At 39.6% G+C, this 19,848-nt stretch overlaps 2 protein-coding genes across 2 annotated transcripts; one reads left to right on the top strand and one right to left on the bottom strand.

Moving 5' to 3' along the window:
* Positions 1 to 1,253: 1,253 nt before the first annotated feature.
* Positions 1,254 to 3,814, top strand: LOC143877886 (phenylalanine ammonia-lyase 2-like). Its single transcript, XM_077380190.1, has one exon. The coding sequence runs from the start codon at positions 1,344 to 1,346 to the stop codon at positions 3,615 to 3,617; it is 2,274 nt and encodes a 757-aa protein (XP_077236305.1). The 5' UTR covers positions 1,254 to 1,343; the 3' UTR covers positions 3,618 to 3,814.
* Positions 3,815 to 6,053: 2,239 nt separating this feature from the next.
* LOC143877885 (PHD finger protein ALFIN-LIKE 3-like) lies at positions 6,054 to 18,982 on the bottom strand. The gene is made up of 5 exons (XM_077380189.1): positions 18,521 to 18,982; positions 18,390 to 18,422; positions 16,341 to 16,569; positions 7,243 to 7,378; positions 6,054 to 6,581 (listed from the first exon to the last, which is right to left on the bottom strand). Exons 1-5 carry the CDS (start codon positions 18,618 to 18,620, stop codon positions 6,315 to 6,317), a joined length of 765 nt encoding a protein of 254 aa, XP_077236304.1. The 5' UTR covers positions 18,621 to 18,982; the 3' UTR covers positions 6,054 to 6,314.
* Positions 18,983 to 19,848: the final 866 nt, after the last annotated feature.

The raw sequence follows: 19,848 nt of genomic DNA, 5'->3' as shown, positions 1-19,848 counted from the left end.
GCAGTCAATGTAATCAAAGGAATTTATAAGTGTCCAATTGGAAGAAGTTTCCAATCTACGCTAAGGTTAAGGAATCCCTATCTCATTTTGTGAGCTGGAACATCTCTCACACTTGGAGAGAAGCCAATGCTGTAGATAATTTTCTCTTGAAACCTAGCTGCCTCAGTAAAGTAGAAGACCTTCCTCCCCGTTCTCTTCCTCCTCCCCTGTCTTTTCTCATTGTAAATGACTCTTTGGGTAATGTCTATGTCTGACTGTGATCCTTTTTCTCTTTTTATTTGCTGATAGGGTCCTGCCTAATCCCAACCTACTAACAAAAAAAAATATCATAGAAAAGTCATGTGATACATATTCCTTCTATTCCTCCCAATAAAGTCCTTCGTACAGCGATACCTATCTATCATATCTGATTAGCTTCTTTGTGGGCCGACACGATCAACATCCTTCATCGGCATACACATTGATTAAAACCTACTGTTAAAGCATAATGAAAACTTTGTCTCGGTCTTCTTTAAAATTTCTACCTTTCGATCATCCTTAGTAACAGATGGTCCGTGGTGGTTAGGATTTTGGATTCTTGTGAGTGGGTGCGGTGAAAGATAAGGTTATCCAATATTAAAAGAAATCCAGAGCACCCACGACTTTGTAGACATAATTTAATGAAATCCCATCCCCCCACCCCAAATAAAATAAAATAAAATAAAATAATAATAATGACACTTACACACATACACCTGCTTCATCAAAGTACTTAATTAAGAGGAAATTTAAATGGGATCAATGGTAAAAGGCCTTTTTAGGGTCCATAGGGCATATCTATGTGCAATCAACACTGTTGATCTTATGGAATATATCATTAGGCAACCCACATAAGATAAATGGACTTCAAAAATCAGAGCTGATGATGGATCAAGGGCCAAGGATCAGGTACATGAGAGACATGCAAGGCATTGATTGCCACGGTGAGGGTGCGTTTGGATTGCCAGAGAATCAAGAATTAGAATCAGTGAAGAAATTATTGAGAATTGTGCAACACACACAGAGAGTCACAGAATACAGCATCTTTCTCACGTGGTGATCAGTCAAAGTCAAAAAGATGGCGGAAGGCAACATACACGAAGCCACCCACTTCTTTTTAACTCAGTATTAAAATGGAAAGGGAAAGCCAGTTCAAAGTTCAAATGAGTGGATATAAACAACGAGTCTACCAAATACGACTTTGACCGTTAAAGGACTCTTTCTCAGCCCCCTCACCAGTATAAATCTAAACCCCATTTCAACATTATGATCAAACAAATTATTTGCTCAAACTTTCCTCTTCCTACCAATATTTTCTTAGTGTCATGGCAAGTGAAGGAATTCCCCGGCCAATAGAGGCATTTCGCCCACCAACACTACCACTACCAATCAACGGAAAAAACCCAATTTCAGTCTCTGGTAATTCCTACGTTTCAAACCCTCCTCACTGGAAAAAAGCCTCAGAAGCTCTCCAGTGCAACCACTCTGATGAAGTACGTAGGATGGTCTCACAATTCAAGCAAGCCCAAACGGTGGAACTCCAAGGCACCACCCTCACTGTGGCACAAGTCGCCGCCATTGCTCTCCGGCCGGAGGTCACCGTCCGGCTAGACGAGCAAACCGCCCGGGCACGAGTAGCACAGAGTGCCACGTGGGTCGCCGATAATATTGCTCGTGGTGCTGACGTGTACGGTGTCACGACCGGATTCGGTGCCACGTCACAACGCCGGACGAATAAGACGGCCGATCTTCAAACTGAACTTATACGGTTCCTCAACGCCGGGGTGATCGGAAAAGAGACACTTCCGGCGAGTTACGCGAAAGCAGCGATGTTGGTAAGAACGAATACTTTGATGCAGGGGTATTCGGGAATACGTTGGGAGATATTGGACGCTATGGAGAAGCTCATGAACAAAAATTTAATTCCAAAACTACCCTTGAGAGGGACCATCACTGCGTCCGGCGATCTCGTGCCGCTTTCGTACATCGCCGGACTTATCACCGGCCGGCATAATTCGAGAGTTGTTACTGCATCCGGTGAAGAGATTACGTCGGAGGAAGCGTTAAAGCGCGCGGGGATCGCCGGTCCTTTCGAGCTCCAGGCAAAGGAAGGATTGGCTCTGGTGAACGGAACTGCGGTGGGGTCCGCCGTGGCGGCAACTGTTTGTTTTGATGCTAATCTGTTGGTGCTTTTAGCTGAAGTTTTATCAGCTTTGTTTTGTGAAGTTATGCAAGGGAAGCCTGAATTTGTAGACCCTTTAACTCACGAACTCAAACACCATCCGGGTCAGATTGAGGCTGCGGCAATTATGGAATTTCTGCTTGATGAGAGTGATTATATTGAAGAAGCTAAAATCCGGCACGAGAAAGACCCACTAACCAAGCCGAAACAAGACCGATATGCGCTTAGGACCTCGCCTCAATGGTTGGGACCACAGGTTGAAGTGATTCGTATGGCGACTCATTCAATTGAGAGAGAGATTAATTCTGTTAATGATAATCCTCTCATTGATGTTTCTCGCGATATGGCACTCCATGGAGGGAATTTTCAGGGAACTCCTATTGGAGTTTCCATGGATAATGTTCGAATTGCCATTGCTGCGATTGGAAAGCTCATGTTTGCCCAATTCTCAGAGCTTGTTTGTGATTATTACAACAATGGGTTGCCTTCGAATTTGAGTGGCGGGCCAAACCCTAGTCTTGATTATGGATTCAAAGGTGCAGAGATTGCAATGGCGGCCTACTGTTCTGAACTTCAATATCTTGCGAATCCGGTCACTACCCACGTTCAAAGTGCAGAACAACACAACCAGGACGTGAATTCTCTTGGTCTGATATCCGCACGAAAGAGCGCTGAAGCGATCGAGATCTTGAAGCTCATGTCCGCTACTTACATGGTGGGACTTTGCCAAGCCATTGATCTACGTCATATGGAGGAGAACATGAGGGAAGTTGTAAAACATGTGGTTCTACAGACCTCAAGAAAGACTCTTTATACTGCCGAAGATGGGACTTTGCTCGAGTCTCGATTTTGCGAGAAGGAGCTTTCGCAGGTTATCGATCATCAGCCCGTTTTCTCTTACATAGACGATCCTACAAATCCTTCATACTCCCTCATGCTTCAACTAAGAGAAGTTCTCATTGAGAAGGCTCTTGAAGGATTAAAAGAAGATGGTTACTCTGTTTTTAAGAGGATACCTATTTTTCAACAAGAGTTGAAGGAGAAATTGGAGAAGGAGATACCATTGGCGAGGGAGAAATTTGACAATGGTGATTTTCCGATAGCGAATCGGATTAAGAAATGTCGGACTTATCCGATATATCGGTTTGTGAGGACGGAGGTCGGAACGGAATTACTTAGTGGGGCTAAGAAGGTGAGTCCGGGAGAGGATATAGAGAAGGTTTATGAGGCGATTTGTGAGGGGAAATTGGGGGAAGTTGTGATGAAGTGTTTGGCGTTTTGGCGTGGGTCGGCCGGTCCTTTTACGCCACGGCCGGTGGCGGCTTCGCCGGCTTTTTGTAACCCTGAATATTGGGGTTGGTTTGACAATTCGAGGTCTCCTTCTGCTACTAGTGGGAGAGGGTTTTGGAACCTTTGAAGAAAGCAAAAGAGCTCTCCTTGTAAGAGGTGACCGGGAAAGATTGCAGAGTGTTACCTGTTATTTTGTATGTTTGTACCTCAATTGGTTAGAGTGCTTTGATTTGGAGTGCATATATCAATTCCAGTGTAACCCTATCCTCTTTTATTAGTAGATAAGATAAGATTTAAAGTAATCAGATTCAGGATAAGCGAACTTATTACTGTCTGCAGTCTGTTCTGTCCATATATTGTGGGCCCCCTAAACGGATAAAATCCCCCCCTGGGAGAATGGTTCAGTGCTTGAGGATAAATTCACACCCTTTATGCTATGTTTGGATGCCGGGTTTTTTTTTTTTCCTGGGATTTATGTGGGTAAAGGTGGGAGACAAAAGATGGGACAAGCATTAATTAGAGAAAGATATTATGATGAGTGGAGAGAGAGCGTAGAGAGAGAAAGAGAGAACACCATTTTCAAGAGAAGATTTTGCTGATGTCAGCAAGCAAAAGCTGATGTGACCACTAAAACTTTACCCACATAAATCCTGGGAACAAAAAAAACCTAGCATCCAAACAGAGTTAACGTTTTCCTTTGCCTTTAAAACTTAAATAATGTTAAGGGGGGATTTTATCCGCCCCGGGGCGGGGGGGTTTTATCTTCTGGAATACAAAACGACGCTATTGATGCACAATCATGCTTTGATAATTACAATAACTCATCTTTTATTATTTAAAGAGCCGTCAAAGGTTATTGCAGTTCTAAAAACAAAAAAGAAAAGATAAGCCGAGTTTGTACAAGGATTTAAACAATGGTAATGCAAATTCATGAGCCTAAAAATATATCCTTAGCAACTTAAATGCACTGTTATATGGGATTTGCTAGCGTCCATTGCAAAAGGCATTTCACATTTCGCTGCTCTCGTATGGAACAGTTCATCCATCCACAAAGTGCCTTCTGCGATGGACGCTAGGAAATTCCATTTAAATGCCGTCCTAACCTCCGAATCCATAAATGTTTGTATAATGTGAAGTCCTCTACAAATGGGAGATTTAGGGCCATTCTATAGAGATGATTTACCAAGTACAGCCTATATAGAGATGATTTACCAGCTACAACCTATTTACATTATAGCCAACAAATGAGTGGTTTGAAACATCTTATGGCCAAATTTTCTCGTGATCGAACATGATATGACATTTTCCGCCGTTCCCTTGTTTTTTCGGGAAAGCAGAATTACACAGGTGGAAAATATAAATAATGACGTGAAAAACCAACTTTCTTGTACGTTCCCTCTAAATTTTCTAACCAAAATGATGGGAAAATCACTTTCCTGAGAAAACCACTTTGTCTGCATATTTTCTTTTCCTTTCTCGGCCAAGTGAACAACGGAATTTTCTCACAAAAGGTATTTTCTCACAGTTTCTTTTTTTTTCTTTTCCAGTTGTCCACGTCAGATTCTTTTCCTCTCTTTTCTTTTCCTGCAAGACGGTACCCTCCTTGATATTTGATCCTGCCGCTGTTGTCATTCGTTTTCTTTTCGTGTTTTTCGTCAAAGTGGGCAGAATATTATTATTATTTGAAAGGGATTTCCTAGGGTACATCGCAAGAGGCATTTTGCGGCTGGCCATATCAGACAAGTCACCTCGTGAGTGAAGACAAAAGCTGTTGTCTGCTATCACGAGGGCTGACATGCGAGAGAACCCGCGAATGTTGCCAACATTAATAAACAGATAATTAACTTGAAGAGAAGAAAGGAAAAGAGGGCATCAGGGGAACACAGAAGTAAAACAGACGCTCAAGCCGTGAGGGAAAGAAGTAAAAAATCTGGCTAACCGGTCCACTTCACTAATGCTGCAACCGGACTAAATGCTCCTCCACCCCTAAAACAAAACTCATTTTATGGTGAAGAAATGTCCTCCATGCCCACTTCATTAAGGAATGAGGTTAAGAAATGAGAAATAACAGACAAATTGTAAAGATTTCAAGTCTACCAAGATTATCTTCCACAAAGTGAAGTCCCTTCAGTTTAACCACAACTGTAGAAAATGGATAGAAAATGTTTTAAGTATTTGCTCCCCCTCATTCAAATCACAGTCGAAGCTGTTGAAGTTGCAAAGCGATGTGTCAAATGGTTAGAAATTGGAATTCCGGATCTCCCTTGATGGAAGGTTCAGATCATGTTGAGTCTAGACAGTTAAGAATTCAAGGCTGCGACAAAAACTCAAGCAAAACCTAACCATGACCAATAAACAGAGGCAAGTAAACAAGTATCACCCAATCCATCTCACCACATTTCCTTCCAAAGGGACTTCTGCTTAGACTTGTTCTCAAATTGCAACACAAACAAGAAAAATAAAAGGAAAACAACGCAAGAACAAAGCAGCAAACATGCAACGGACATCTAATGAATCAAGACAATGCAACAGAAAAGCAAGGTGATTCACTACGATCAAGAAGCACCACCAAAAGGAATTCCTGTGAAATTAAAACATCCTAAATAAATATCAAGAGAGAAATTGGCACTCTAAGACCTAGCTACAGAAGCATTACTGTTCAAAAGTAAAATAGAAAAGGCCCAAGTTTCATACATGTGTTCAGCCCTAAACGGGCCTTGAGGCATGAAGCACAAACCTGAAAGGCCAACACCCTCTATAAACTTAAGATGAAAAAAAAACTTAAGACAGTTAGCATAATCTAATACAAACGGGAAGGGCCAATTTATGGGCGTGCTCTCTTGTTACTGCAAGATGGGCACTTGTACTGCTTGATATGCTCGGCCCTCGCCGGAGTGATCTTCACACACTTTCCATGGAACCACTTCTCACAGATGTCACAGCAGATCCAAAACTCATCTGATGCGTAATTCTCTCCACAGGCCCCACACAGGGTATCTCCATGCTCTTCTTCATCTTCCTCTTCCAGTCCCTCATCTTCTTCCTTCTGCGGCATCCCCTTTGGATACTTGGGCTGAGATTCAGAACCCCGCTGGTAGTTGCACCAAAACACAATATAATGGATAATAAATAGACAGCACCCCACATAATGACAAGATTACTCGCGAGGAAGGAAGAAATGGAAACATCAGGACAGAGTTAAAGGCAGTTACCATGTCTAGGAGACATGAATGATAATCTTCAAACCTTTTTCATAAAAGAGAGTGGCAATTTAAACCACGTCCAAACCATTAACAGGAATTGACACTTCCTAAAAGGGAAGGTAGGATTAACTAACCTACATACCCTTTCAGAGAATCAAGGTGAAATAAATAATAAGGCAAACTAGAACTAGCAAGTATCTAACAATAAAAAAGTATCTAACAATAAGGAAAAAGGTATTTTCTGCAAGTTTATGAAATAAATCTTGGCCTGATATTTAAACTGGATAATAACTCAAAAATCTAAGTGCAGATCCACAACTGGGTTAGTGGCAAGAACTACTGAGACAGCGGACGCATTATGGGGTCCGAGATTCCCATCGGTCCCACCATCATAGGTTATATATTGACTGATGTGTAACCATGGTATATGTGGTGGTGCTCCCATTGAGAAGTCGAACCCATGCCAAAATGAAACTCATGCCACTACCCAACTGCATGGTTATGAAAAACTTTACGATCACAAAATATGGTGTCAGCAGTGATTTTTACCCCTTTAGAATTTGGCCTGGATTTGTTACTGCTGTGATTTGTAGCTGATGACTTCTCCTTCACTTGCTTTCTCGCGGTTCCAGTCACAACCTCAAATATTGTTGGGAGCTCATTTATCATACCAAAGAGACGCCTCCTGCATCACATATAACAGGGAATTTATTGGATACAAGTGAAACATTAAGTCGCATGATATATTCATCAAAGTTCAACCGCTAGCAATATATAAGAAATTTTCTCCTCTGTAGGTTACAAAATGAGAACATCAGACTCAGCACAACCCAGCCTAACATCGAGCCTCGCAGAAATAACACAAGCAGCTCACCAAGAGCTTGCACGTTACCATACCTATTAGATCAGCTTAAAATTTCTTCAGTACTATGAAGAGAACGACAGTCACATGTTAAAGTTGGCTAAATTTCAAAGTCCATAAACAAAACAGCAAATTAATAGAAATAAACCAGCTATGTTGCATCAGTATGAGTACTGAGTGTCGGAATCTGACACAGTATTGAGTGTTGGATTCGGCAAATCTCAAGCAAGATTCGCGGATTCACCAAAATATTTTAGTTAATTCTGAAATTTTAATTATAATAAATAATATATTCAAATTTTTAGTAGGTTGAGTAAATATAATGTTTTATTTTCATATAAAAATATAAAAAGCTTACTATTATGATGAATAAAACTTAAAAAAATGCAGTAATTGTAAGGTTTTGGTAGTAGTATTCAGGAAAAAAAAAACAATTAAAAGAGACCTAGAAGTGTCTCCGTGAATCCTAAAGTATTAGAATCCGAGACGTGTCCAACACGGAGTCTTCGCCCATACAGAAGAATCCATGTAACATAATAAATCAGATATCAAATATGAATCTCAAAATCAGATCTAGAAAATAAAACAATTCCTACATGGAGAAGGGAATTGGTAGCAGGTAACAAGATCATGGTATGGTGTTATGGGCAAAGGTGATGGGAAAGATTTAAGGGTCTGTTTGGATGTGCGGTATAGACTCGGAGAGTAGTGGAATAAGAAGACAATAGTGAGGAGACAAGCATTGGATTTGCCTGGAATTGCCTCGGGGAATAGTAGTAAGTAGTGTTTGTGTGTGTCATAGACTCGGAGAGCAGGAGAATAAGTAGGGGCTGTCATTACCAATAGAGAGAGCGAGAGAGAAAGAGAAAAAAAGGCAAAAAGCACCATTCCCAAGATTTTTCGGGCAAAATTCCACCTTTTTTGCGGAATTTGGTCTAAAAGTTATAAGGAGGGGACAATAATTTCACCTTAGCAGACATGCAATAATTACGTAGGAGACATCTCAAGGAGTCTTCGGGGAGTTCAATGCAATATTGGCAAACGAACAAGGGATGGCATCCCATATCCAAACAAAATCACAACGGCTACCGGGATTTTGTGCAACCAAACACAACCTAAGGAAAAGGGTGTGGAAAAATAGATGAGAAGGGGAAGGGGAATGGTGAGAAGGATAAATGGGGAAGGGAAATATAATGAGACATAGAAAGAGAACGGGGAGAATATGGTAGTACTTGAGAATGGTGTGCCAGGCCCACAGATTTATTACAGAAATTGTAAGTGGGCAGAGAGTCTTTAAGTGTAAGGTTTGTATTTACAGTTTTAGAACTTTCTAGTTCTCTTTCTTCTTATATAAGTAGCCTCAAAGCACTCTTCTTTTATGGATGGATGAATAAAAATCAGATTTTCTTGCTTTCTTGCAAATCATGGATGCAAAGTCTACTTTCCCAACGTGCGAGGCTTTGACCCTTAGTGCAATACTTGGGGTTCCCTTGGTGCGATGCCTCAAGATTTCTAGTGGGATTCTAGTACAACCTACTCCTTCATGGTGCAAATCCTTGAAAACCTAGGTTTGATGCCTAGGCAAGATCTGGAGTGATTCCAGGTCTGGTCGTTCTCTCCAATTTCATGCTTTAATCCTCTTTATTTTAAGTTCTCAATCTCTGCATATAATTTTTTTTTATCCTTGTTACCCTTAATCTCACCAAAAATACCCTTGCATGCACCTTCCCAACTTACGTTTGTACATTCTGGCAATCGTTTGCACCCTTCTAAACCTACCCTAAACAAGTAGACATAATTTTCTAATCTAGTCACATATTTTAGGATCCAAAACCCTAATTTTCACCCATCATTTTCACCCCTAGCATCCCTTCCACGGATCTGTCTTACATCCGGTTGGTATCAAAGCTACAGTTGGCGCTCTGATATTTTATTTCCTAGTTGCATCTTTTTATAAAAAAATGCTAGAGCATATTAAGTATTAGAAAATAAGTCTATCACCAAAATTTTATTGCAATCTCACCACCCGTAGTCACCACCCCATAGATTTCGTTTCTTTTTCAACATCTAATACTGAGAGCGAGGGTGGAATGAGAGTGAGCGGTCTTGCACTTCTTATCATTTGAGAGAGATGACTTGACAGTCTTACACTCTTTTGGTTAGAAATACAAACCCCCCAATCCTGTCATAATGCTAGCAGGATGAAATGCAATTAGGATCTGTGAATTTGACGCATGTTTTCTTCTCTATTTTCTCTTTCCTCTTCCTTCTCCTATGTTGTACCCACATATAACATTATAAAGTATATATACTCTGAATAACATTTTCTAAGAAGGAAATGCAATTAGGATCTGTGAATTTTGACACATGTTTTCTTTCTCTTTCCTCTTTCCTCTTCCTTCTATGTTGTACCCACGTATAATATTGTAAAGTATATGTACTTTGAATAACATTTTCTAAGAAGGTACCCTCTTATATCTTATATCACTAGATTTTTTTTTCTTTATTAAGTATTAGAAATAAGAGATAATAAATTACCACGTAAGAACAATGTCGGTTCCTGGTCTAGCAATAGGGTATAAGAGACTATAAATTTATGGAGCATTAATTATGAGAGCCCCAAATGTATATGATCTTGCATCAATATGTCTTGGTCATACATACAAGGATGTCCCAAGAGTATATCTGCCATGTTTGTGGGCAGAATGTCACACCAAATACTCATTATAAACACCAATAGAAGTGTTGATAAAGGCATGCCGAGATACTGGAATGGTGGTGTCGTCTACTAATGTGATTTTATTAGTCCATGGATGCGGGTGGGCAGTGATTTGCAGACAATAAATGGTGAACTTGGTGACAACATTAATGTTGCTTCTGTCTATGATGCGCTTGCAAACTTTGCCGTTACTCGAGTCTTGACTAACATGTGGAAGATGGCAATGAGAAGCAAGTCTTCCTTGATTTGCTCCTTGGGTGTGGCCAAGATTCATCTAACTATGCAAGCCAAGGACGTGCCAATGCCGTCTAGGTGCTCGTAGTCATCAGTATATTCCCGCCTCTGAAGTAGGATGATCCTCAGTTACATCATCAATGTTTTCCTCGATGACAATGTGAAAACTTATGGAAAAGCACTTATAGACGTAGTGGCCCTTGCCCTTACATTTTAAACATATCTTATCACTCCTTTTTGGGGTTTCACTTACTGGAACCTTTCTTGTAGATGGTGTGGTCGGTGTGGCGGCGGTGCAACTGCATCGGTATGGGCCTTGATCCGAATCCAGGAGCCTTCTAGTGCTCGGTTCATTCTGGAGAGTGAATCGCCCTGTAGTCGGTTGCTGCATTTTCTTCTCAATCTTTTGTGTTGCATGAATAGTCACCTCTGGATCAAATATGCATACGATGACCAACTCCTTTACGATCTATCTTCACAACATGTTCTTAAACGAGGTGCAAGGCTTTTGGGAGTATGGTACCCCATGACTGGCTTTTGAAATTATCTGCGTAGCTGATTACAATCAGGTTGCCTTGCCGGAATATGATCATCTGATCATACAATGCTTCTTGGTAGTCTCCTGCAAGATATAAACTTATCTTTGATCTCCCTCCACTAAACAATCTATAATGCTCCATAACGCCCAACTTGTTATCTAAGTTTCCTCTCCATATTCTAACACACCCTACTACTCTCATTCTTAAGAATCTGACCCTCCGGTTCTCGGTTATCTTGAGAGCTGATACCAATCAACGTACTCTTACATGGCAGTAGCCAATAAGTGAAGTCTTGAGGACTTAGATCAATGTCGAACTCAGATCTGTCGACGTGTATCCGTTTAGTAATATCACGGGTGGTCACGGCCTCACAGAGGGGATCCGTGAAGTTTGTAGAACCGAGCATGTCCCGCTTAAACATTTCACGTACCTCATCTCCTGAGGTGGTCACAGTTTTGGAACTCAATACACAGGTGACTCTAAGGAATGTTCTCGATGTAGGAGGTGTATCCTCTTGGACCGTAGGAAATTCAGCAAGCTCATCACTATTTTGCTGGTCGGGATTTCCAAGCTGTAGGTTCATGTCTAGCTCATCCCAATTGTAACACAATATTGTCGATTATGTCGGCTAGTTTTAAGAGCACATCTAACACCACCTGGTTATGATTCCTTGGCTGGTACGTCCTACCAATGCGGGTAGCCCATAGCCATGGTGAGGGCCTAGGTTCTGGTACCAAATGATGCAGGACAAACAACTAAAATAATCTCTATAATTAAGTAGTTTAGGACTGTTGTGACAACTGTTAAGGTATGCCGAATCTGGACAGATCCGTGAGGACTGGGAAAAAATTGGCAAAACTGGATCTGATTTGGGTAATTATGACCTGGACAGTTGTAGGGAACTGGATGCATGGTTTAGATAAAGAAGGTTGCAGGTTTCAGGGGAAGTGACAACAGGGTATGACATGGATTGTTAGGGGATATGAGGTAAATAATTTAATTACAGTCAAAGGGAAAATGGTTTAACAGGGATTGGAGGAACATGGAGGTAACCAACAAGGTATAAGTAAATAATAAGGGACAGGTTGAGGTGGTTACAGGCCAATCAGTCTAAGCACGAGGACAAAGTGCACTATTTTGGTTACATGTCTGAGATTAAGATGTTGGGCTTAAAAGAAAAGGTTCCAGGTGTACAAGTCTAAGAAAGACAGGGTTTATTGTCTGGTCCTGGATGGGAAAGGGCTTAAGGCTGTAAGGTAAATAGGGGTTTGGGTTAGGAAGGATCTCTTAAACCAACCAAGAGATTGTTCTAGGTCTACACTTGCTCAGCTACCCCCACAAGGAAAAGCATTTTATATTCAATTGTTCAGGAGTTCATCTATCACTGCTAGCAAAGAGCAATGGTCTAGGATTCCGTAATCAAAGAAATGCTTTAAAATAATTACAAAATTGGGTGGGTCTACAACACTGAAAATTGGCAAGAGAACTTGATAGTAGTAACTCATAAAACACATAATTAAAAGCTAAAATTGCAGAAGTTAACTCAATCGTGTGCTATATGTTTTTCTCCATTAGGTATTAGACAACTAAAGCTTGAAGCCTTTAAAGCAACAGCTACAACCTAGGTCATCATTTTTATTTTATGGGAAAATTTTGTTGTGTTTACCAGTCCAAAAACAAACTGTTGTGTTTCCCAATTAGTGGCAAGATTCTTCAACCAAGATGTCGCACTAACATTCGAAACATCTCATACTCCTACCGTCCAATGGTCCTACTACCAACTACCATAACCATGGTTGATAGTTCCACCAAGACCACATTCAACTTGGCCAATTTTGTAGCATTTGTACACTTGTTGCTTAAGACTATGGATGTACCTTTCATTCAAAAAAATAAAAAAGAGTTCAGAAGTACATAGTTTCTAAAAAACTACAAGTACTTAAACAGTGGACTTCAATACTTTATGAAAGAATACTAGCCTACTAGGCAACCCGTGCTTTGAAATATTCGAAGGAATGTTACTTCCTACCTAATTCCGAGTTTCAACCGAACTGCTGGCACCCGTTTTCCAAGCTCTTGCTTTTAGGGCAATTACATTCCCACTTCATGCAACCAAGGTTTCTCAGAAAGGTCACTTTAAAAAGACCCTTATAATGAAAGGGGTTCGCCATCAAAATGTATCCTGAAGATATATTGTACCCCTAAACAAATGATTACAGGTAGGAAAAAATCTTGAAGACAGTTAGGTTTCAAGGGCTTGAGGAAAACACCAATCTACTTGAATTGAATAAGGAATGCTTCGGATAGAATTTGGCATAGAGGGCTTCATTGATATTATCACGATGAAAAAACATAAACATCAATATCCTTGATTTGAATAACGAATGCTTTAGATGGAATATGTGCTTTATTGATTTTTTTTTTGTTGTTGAACAATAGGGCATTTTATTAACAAAAGGGGAGCGACCAAGAAAATCGATACAAATCAAAGACCAAGCAGCACAAAACTCCAAAAAAGAATACAACTGAGGGGTGGGCAAGGACTAATGATGACAAGTCATGAAAGCTATGGTCTGCCCACATCCATTAGAGGAAGCAATTGGAACAAGTAGCATGGCAGACCACAAAAGTTTTGGCCATCCATGAGTATGACCATGGATATCCTACTGACAGCAGCCACTTTAGCGACAGGCATCATCTCAACCCAGGAAGACGATAAATACTAGCAAGTAGAGGAAGATAAGGAGAATGATCCCTGGAGAGAGATTGAGTCGCCAACATTGATGAATAGCAGTGGATGCATGGTTTTAAATTTCCCCAAAATTTTCCCAAAACAATCGACATGTTTCCGTTTTCATCCCCATCGAAACGAAATCTCAATGAATTTCTTCCATGTCATTATTTCCCCGAAATTTCCACCAAAATTCGACCGAAATGGTCGGAATTACAAAAAAATGGAAAGATGTCATGATTTGCATTTCATTTCATTTTATTAATGTAGAGAATGATATTTAGTAGGCAACATCATTGAACTACATAGCAAAGTATCCGTATCTTATGCATGGGATGCCCATCGGCATGGGACCAATAATACCTCGTAACACTATGTGATATTGACATAGAGTTGGGGTCCACAGAGGGGAGAGTGGCCATTGTACTTTCTTATACTTCATTACACTGCACTTCTTTATTGACTTTACTGCTCCAGACATGTGTGACAATGCATGTCACTAGATGTTAGATGTGATAAAGCCATTATGGATGGCTTTCTTGCCTATGTGATAGTTTCAAAGTATGTATTTGTGCTTACTCTAGCATTTCCCAAAGTTTCATCTTAAAATTTCATCGTTTGCATATGTTAACATACATTTCCGTGCTTTTCCCACTAAAACCGAAATGTTTCTGTTTCCGTTTCCACGCCGACCGAAACTGAAACCGAAACCAAAATTTAAAACCCCAGACTTATCTGGGCTCGTTAGCATTGAGAAACTTTCAAGGATACTGAGTTATTGCCATGGTTTTAAGTTTCGGCCGAAATATTTCGGTTTCGGTGGAAAACGAAACGAAATTCACAATGAGTCGGAAAAGTACCAAATTTCGCCGAAACGTTTCGGAAATTTCAGCCGAAATGTTTCGTTTCGGTAAAATTTCGGTGAAACGTTTCGGTGAAGTACAAAATTTCACCGGTGAAATTTCGGTGAAATTTTTATAAGATTTCGGCCGAAATTTCGTACCGAAACTGAGATTTAAAACCTTGGTTATTGCAAGGGCTGGACTCTCGGGCAACTGGTGTACCGAAGGCAATACAATGGATATGTTGCTCAACCAGTGTGTGGTGGTGGGTATTTGTTAGGTTAGGTCTATCTCTCACAAACACAACAGGATGAACAACAGCCCAGTCCACAGCGGACAAGCTATTTTTTCCCTTTTTTGCATGAGGTTCAACGGACCATCTGGTTCGTAAGGAAATTCCTTGTTCATGCGAGTAAATCGAGTTATCCATTGAGCCACTCGGTTCAATTGTGTTTTTTAGAAAACAAGGTTGGGTTGTTTGAATTGGACTGAAAGAATCGCTGGTTTCGGTTGATCCCAATTAGACCAGCCAGTTTGATCCGGTTTTTAAAACATAGTGTACCCTCAATACGGCTATAGTGACATGTAACCTTGTTTTACAGAAAAATAATAAGAATAATAATTTTTCACTAAGATCTAGTGGACTATGCTCAAGGCTTGAGGCATTGACAAGTTGTATATAAGCTTTTTATAGAAGGATAAGTGAAAAAGATCAGCCTTGTCTTAAGTCCACCATAGAGTTCTAACAAATCACCATAGTGCTCTTCTCAGGTCATATTTTTCTAGGGAGATGCCCCAGAGCAAATGAATCCAACAAATGAAAAATGCATCACTAAAGTTAATGTGGCGCAAAGTTCAATAAGCTACATCTCTTCAAGTGGTACAAAGAAATCAATTACCATTCAAAAAGAAAAGAAATCAATTTGGTTCATTAAAGACTTTCCAAAGTTGCTTTACAAAATGAAAAGAATAGGTGTCAAGATGGTTCCAAGATTTTGTAATCTTATCAAGCACACAAAATCATACATGTGTGAAGGCTTAACTCTGCATCTTATTTTTCTTATTATGTTCTGAAAGACATGTTGAAGGACATCAGCTGCACAAACAAGCTTTCTTGTTATATTCTATTTTTCCATTTCATGAGTGTTACATCAAGATAGCAAGATTTATAATTACAAACAAATAGCATTCATTTGATGAGATGAGAGAAGCAAAAACAACAACAGCACACAACCAGTAAAAAAATATGTGCAACAACTTAGAACCAGAATAGGAAATGTTGAATAGATATTGATGCAAAAATCAAAAGAAAATCCTAGGAAAAATGCAAGAATTAGGCATACCTTGTACAGATGATTGGTGAAAGAAAAAAAACAAATTAACATTTGTGAGATAAAAAAAATTATTGCAGTTACTACTGACTCTAATGAGATAAGAAGCAACATATTGCCATCGTACACAACCAGGACAGCTAGAAATATGTGCATCAAATTAAAACCAAATTTGTAAATCCCAAAACTACGTTGAGTTGGCAATCCAAAAGAAAGAATAGAGGCAAAGATCAAGATAGTGTACTATTTTAAAAAGATGATTGGCAAAAGAATTAAATTAAAAAAAAAATCAATTTGTTAGAAAATGGTACAAGGTAGAGGACAGACACAACATATAAGCCAAATATCTACTAAACAGTATTCCAAGCTTTTTGAGTAACATGGATTACCTCTCATTTTTATCAAAACCAAATCTAGCACCGAAATAAAATGCCACTGCTAGTAACCATGCATCACTGTGGACAGCAACCAAAGATAACCAGTCTTTCTCTTGCATCCCATCTCTGGCGAAGTTAATGCCCAGTGCAGGCTCAGGGAGCTCTGGAGGTACCTCTTCGGCGGGTAAATTGACTTCCCATTGCTCGCTGGGAAATCCATAAAGGCACAAGTTTTCCTTCTCTGCAAGGTTAACCATTCACTACTAAGTTCCAAAATCATACGACTATACGAGTACATATTTAATTGGGTTGAAACAAGAGGGATAACATAAGGGGATGCTTACTTGTAAATGAATTCCAGCTAACTAAAGTATAAAACCAGACTAGCTAAATTATAGTGCCCAGTAAGAACACATAAGAGGAGGAAACCAGAACAGCTCATTTTCGAGACTAAGACTTAACTAGCAGGAAAAAAATTGAAGCCCTTGCATCTCAATAAATAGTAAAGTGAGACTTTATAATACCATAATTATCACAGTACATGAATCATTTTTCAAGACAGATCCAAAGTAACTATATGTCACGAAAAGAAAGCCCAATAAGCCAAATGCCAGCACTAGGGTGTGAAAAGAGACAGACACACCACCCACTAACGTTCAAATGCAAAACAGGGAAAAATCAATAATAAGATATTCCACTCATTAAATCCAGACACCAGAAATAAATATATTAAGTAACGCCGGGTTTGGATACCAACAAGATTTAGATTTGGATTTAGTTGATATTTTGAACTGGAAGAGATTCTTAGATTTCCAAATCAGCTACAACAGTGCAAAAAAATCCAATTTTCAAATCTGTTCTGCGAGACATTATTTGGAAATCAATATTTGTGTCAACTGCCTTCACCATCGCTGCTCCTCGATGTTGCTCTGGCAGTAGCGAGACCTCTCTCTCTCTCTCTCTCTCTCTCTCTCTCTCTCTCTCTCTCTCTCTCTCTCTCTCTCTCTCTCTCAAAACATGATCATGAAGATGATTGATGTGTTTTGTATCCAAAACTCAAATCCAAATCAAAATACAAATGCATGAGGTACACAAATGCATAAGGGGCCGTTTGGATACGCGTATTTTAGAATCCGTGATTTCTTTAAAATTGTAGATGAGAGACAAGAGAAGGAGACCAGCCGTCGTTTTCTGATTTCTCGCCCTTCTTTCCGTCAGCAAGAGAGTAGCAGATCATCCCATGTCTCCAGGTTTTAGAAATCCCATGATGCGGGGGAGATTTCTAAAACCTAGATTTCTTACTTAAAATCCAAGAAACGCTGTCGGGACAGCATACAGCAGCTTCATCATGAACTCTCTCTTACACTGTTATCAAACTAAAAGTGTAAAACCTGGATTCTAAAATGATCATGAACTCTCTCTTACACTGTTTTCAAACTAAAAGTGTAGAACCTGGATTCTAAAATCCACGTATCCAAACGGCCCCTAAACTAGTAGAGAAGTAATATATTATTTTATACGAAACAACCTCAACTGACAGAGAATACATTATTCTTATAAAACATTTCATTTAAGGAAATCTAAAAATGGGATGATCTGCTAGCAATTCATAATATACATGCATGCATAGCAATTCAACTGCTGGCTGTTATATCCCCCTCCCAGAAAACGAGATTGAATTCTTCAAATTTCCAAAAGGTGCGAAAAAAAATAAGAAAAATGCAAATATATTTCTTATTTCCAAAACAAGCAGAAAGAATATTCGCATTGCACATAATTTAAACCAAATTAAAATAAAAAGACAGACCTAATCCAGCATTTTTGCATGGAAGCTTAAAACCTAAAATTTAAAAGGATAAATAATTAGGAGAAAAAAAAAATGAAATCACTCATAAAAAAAAACAAAAAGTGAGCCCTAATCATAACACCACCACATTCAATCTCCAGTACCATAAATAGAAGATATTAGATCTATAAATTAAAAAAAATCCGAAGGGAAAACAGACATGCAGATATAAAATAATACAGTAAAATGAGGTAAAGAAAAACAAAAACCCTAACCTGGATCGCACTGCTGGTAAAATTCTTCAACATCTGCAGAAAAATGAAACCATTCAAAACACTAAATAGGAAAAAAGGAAAAAAGAAAAAGCCTTCAAATAGAAAAAGTAGACAAAAAAAAAAAAAATTACCGGTGGTGAGAGCTTTAATCATCCCGGCTCTACGCCCTTTGAAATCTCTGAAAACTTCTTCAACAGTCCGAGGATTGTACGGTCCAGATCCCGCGTCCATGGGTTAGAGCTTCAAAACCTCAGAGAAGGGGGGAAAACAAAACAAAAAAGGAAAAGGGAAAACGAAGAAGGGAAAAGAGAGGACAGGAATGGAAATTAATTATTTTTGGGGATCTGTTGCGGAATTTGGAGAAAGGCAAGGAGAAGACAGTGTATTTCAGAGGAGATGAAGAGAGGTTGGGGTTTTTGTTCTGTTTTAAAAGGAGGGAAAAGGAAAAGTATTTGACCTCTCAGCTAGAGAGAGAGAGAGAGAGAGAGAGAGAGACTCGAATCGTCTTGATATAGATGAGTTACTTGGACGAGTTAATTGGAATGGAGAAAAAGGCAGGATTCCGTGAACGGATTATGTACGGGTGGATGCTAACGTGAGCCTGGCGTTTAGATGTTTTGATTGGTTCGTTTCTGTAGATCGTTCATTGACATCTGGGGATATAAGTATGAAGGGCTATATTTATTGGCGAGATCTGGAGGGTGCCGGTTAGTAGATGGATGCTATGGCGTACGTTAGTGGAATATGCTACGTGTAATTCGGCTTACCTTCGCTCTGTGGGAGTCCGGATATGGCTTAGGATGTCATTCGGAGGCTTGATTTTCTAGGGCAACAATCCCTTTTTCTCACTAAAATACCCCTCTCTCCGCTCCAAACTACTGGACTGCCCTTCTACCGTTCTACGGGATTTTATTTCTTTCTTAGTTCTGGTACGGAAATGTCACAGAGTTCTGTATAGAGTGACGAGAATGCCCCTACTTATTACTTAAGGCCGGAATAGATAATGATAAATGATAAATTGGCTCTTTATTCCGAGTGCCGCCCCCTATCAGGGGTGTTTGTGCGTAGCTAGATAGATACAAAAACACTAAAAAGGGTGGCATGGGTAAACATTAGGCGCATGTATCATCAACCTAATGGTTTACACGTGGCATAAGCAGGTAAAGGTCCAAACGTGGGATCCCTTGTTCTTGGATCATAGCTAAAAAATAATCGAAAGATCTTAACCATCCATTTCCAGGCGACTTGATATGTCTCTAATCAAATGGTCAGGATCAACCAATTGTTAAATAAATTACTATGTTACCAAGGTTTAACAAATCCATATATCCAGTTCATATACTGTGTCCGCAGGTCGGTAGGCGTATTTTTTTAGAAAATACAATACGACCCACGTTATTTTATTTGTAGAGCGCTGCCTCGGAAAACATCCTCATCATATGATGATCCGAACCCTGTC

This window comes from Tasmannia lanceolata, unplaced genomic scaffold (assembly GCF_043159265.1).
Source record: "Tasmannia lanceolata isolate RefF3 unplaced genomic scaffold, GAP_Taslan_0.1 ptg000005l, whole genome shotgun sequence".
NCBI lineage: Eukaryota > Viridiplantae > Streptophyta > Magnoliopsida > Canellales > Winteraceae > Tasmannia > Tasmannia lanceolata.
This window is presented reverse-complemented; position numbering and strand designations above follow the sequence as displayed.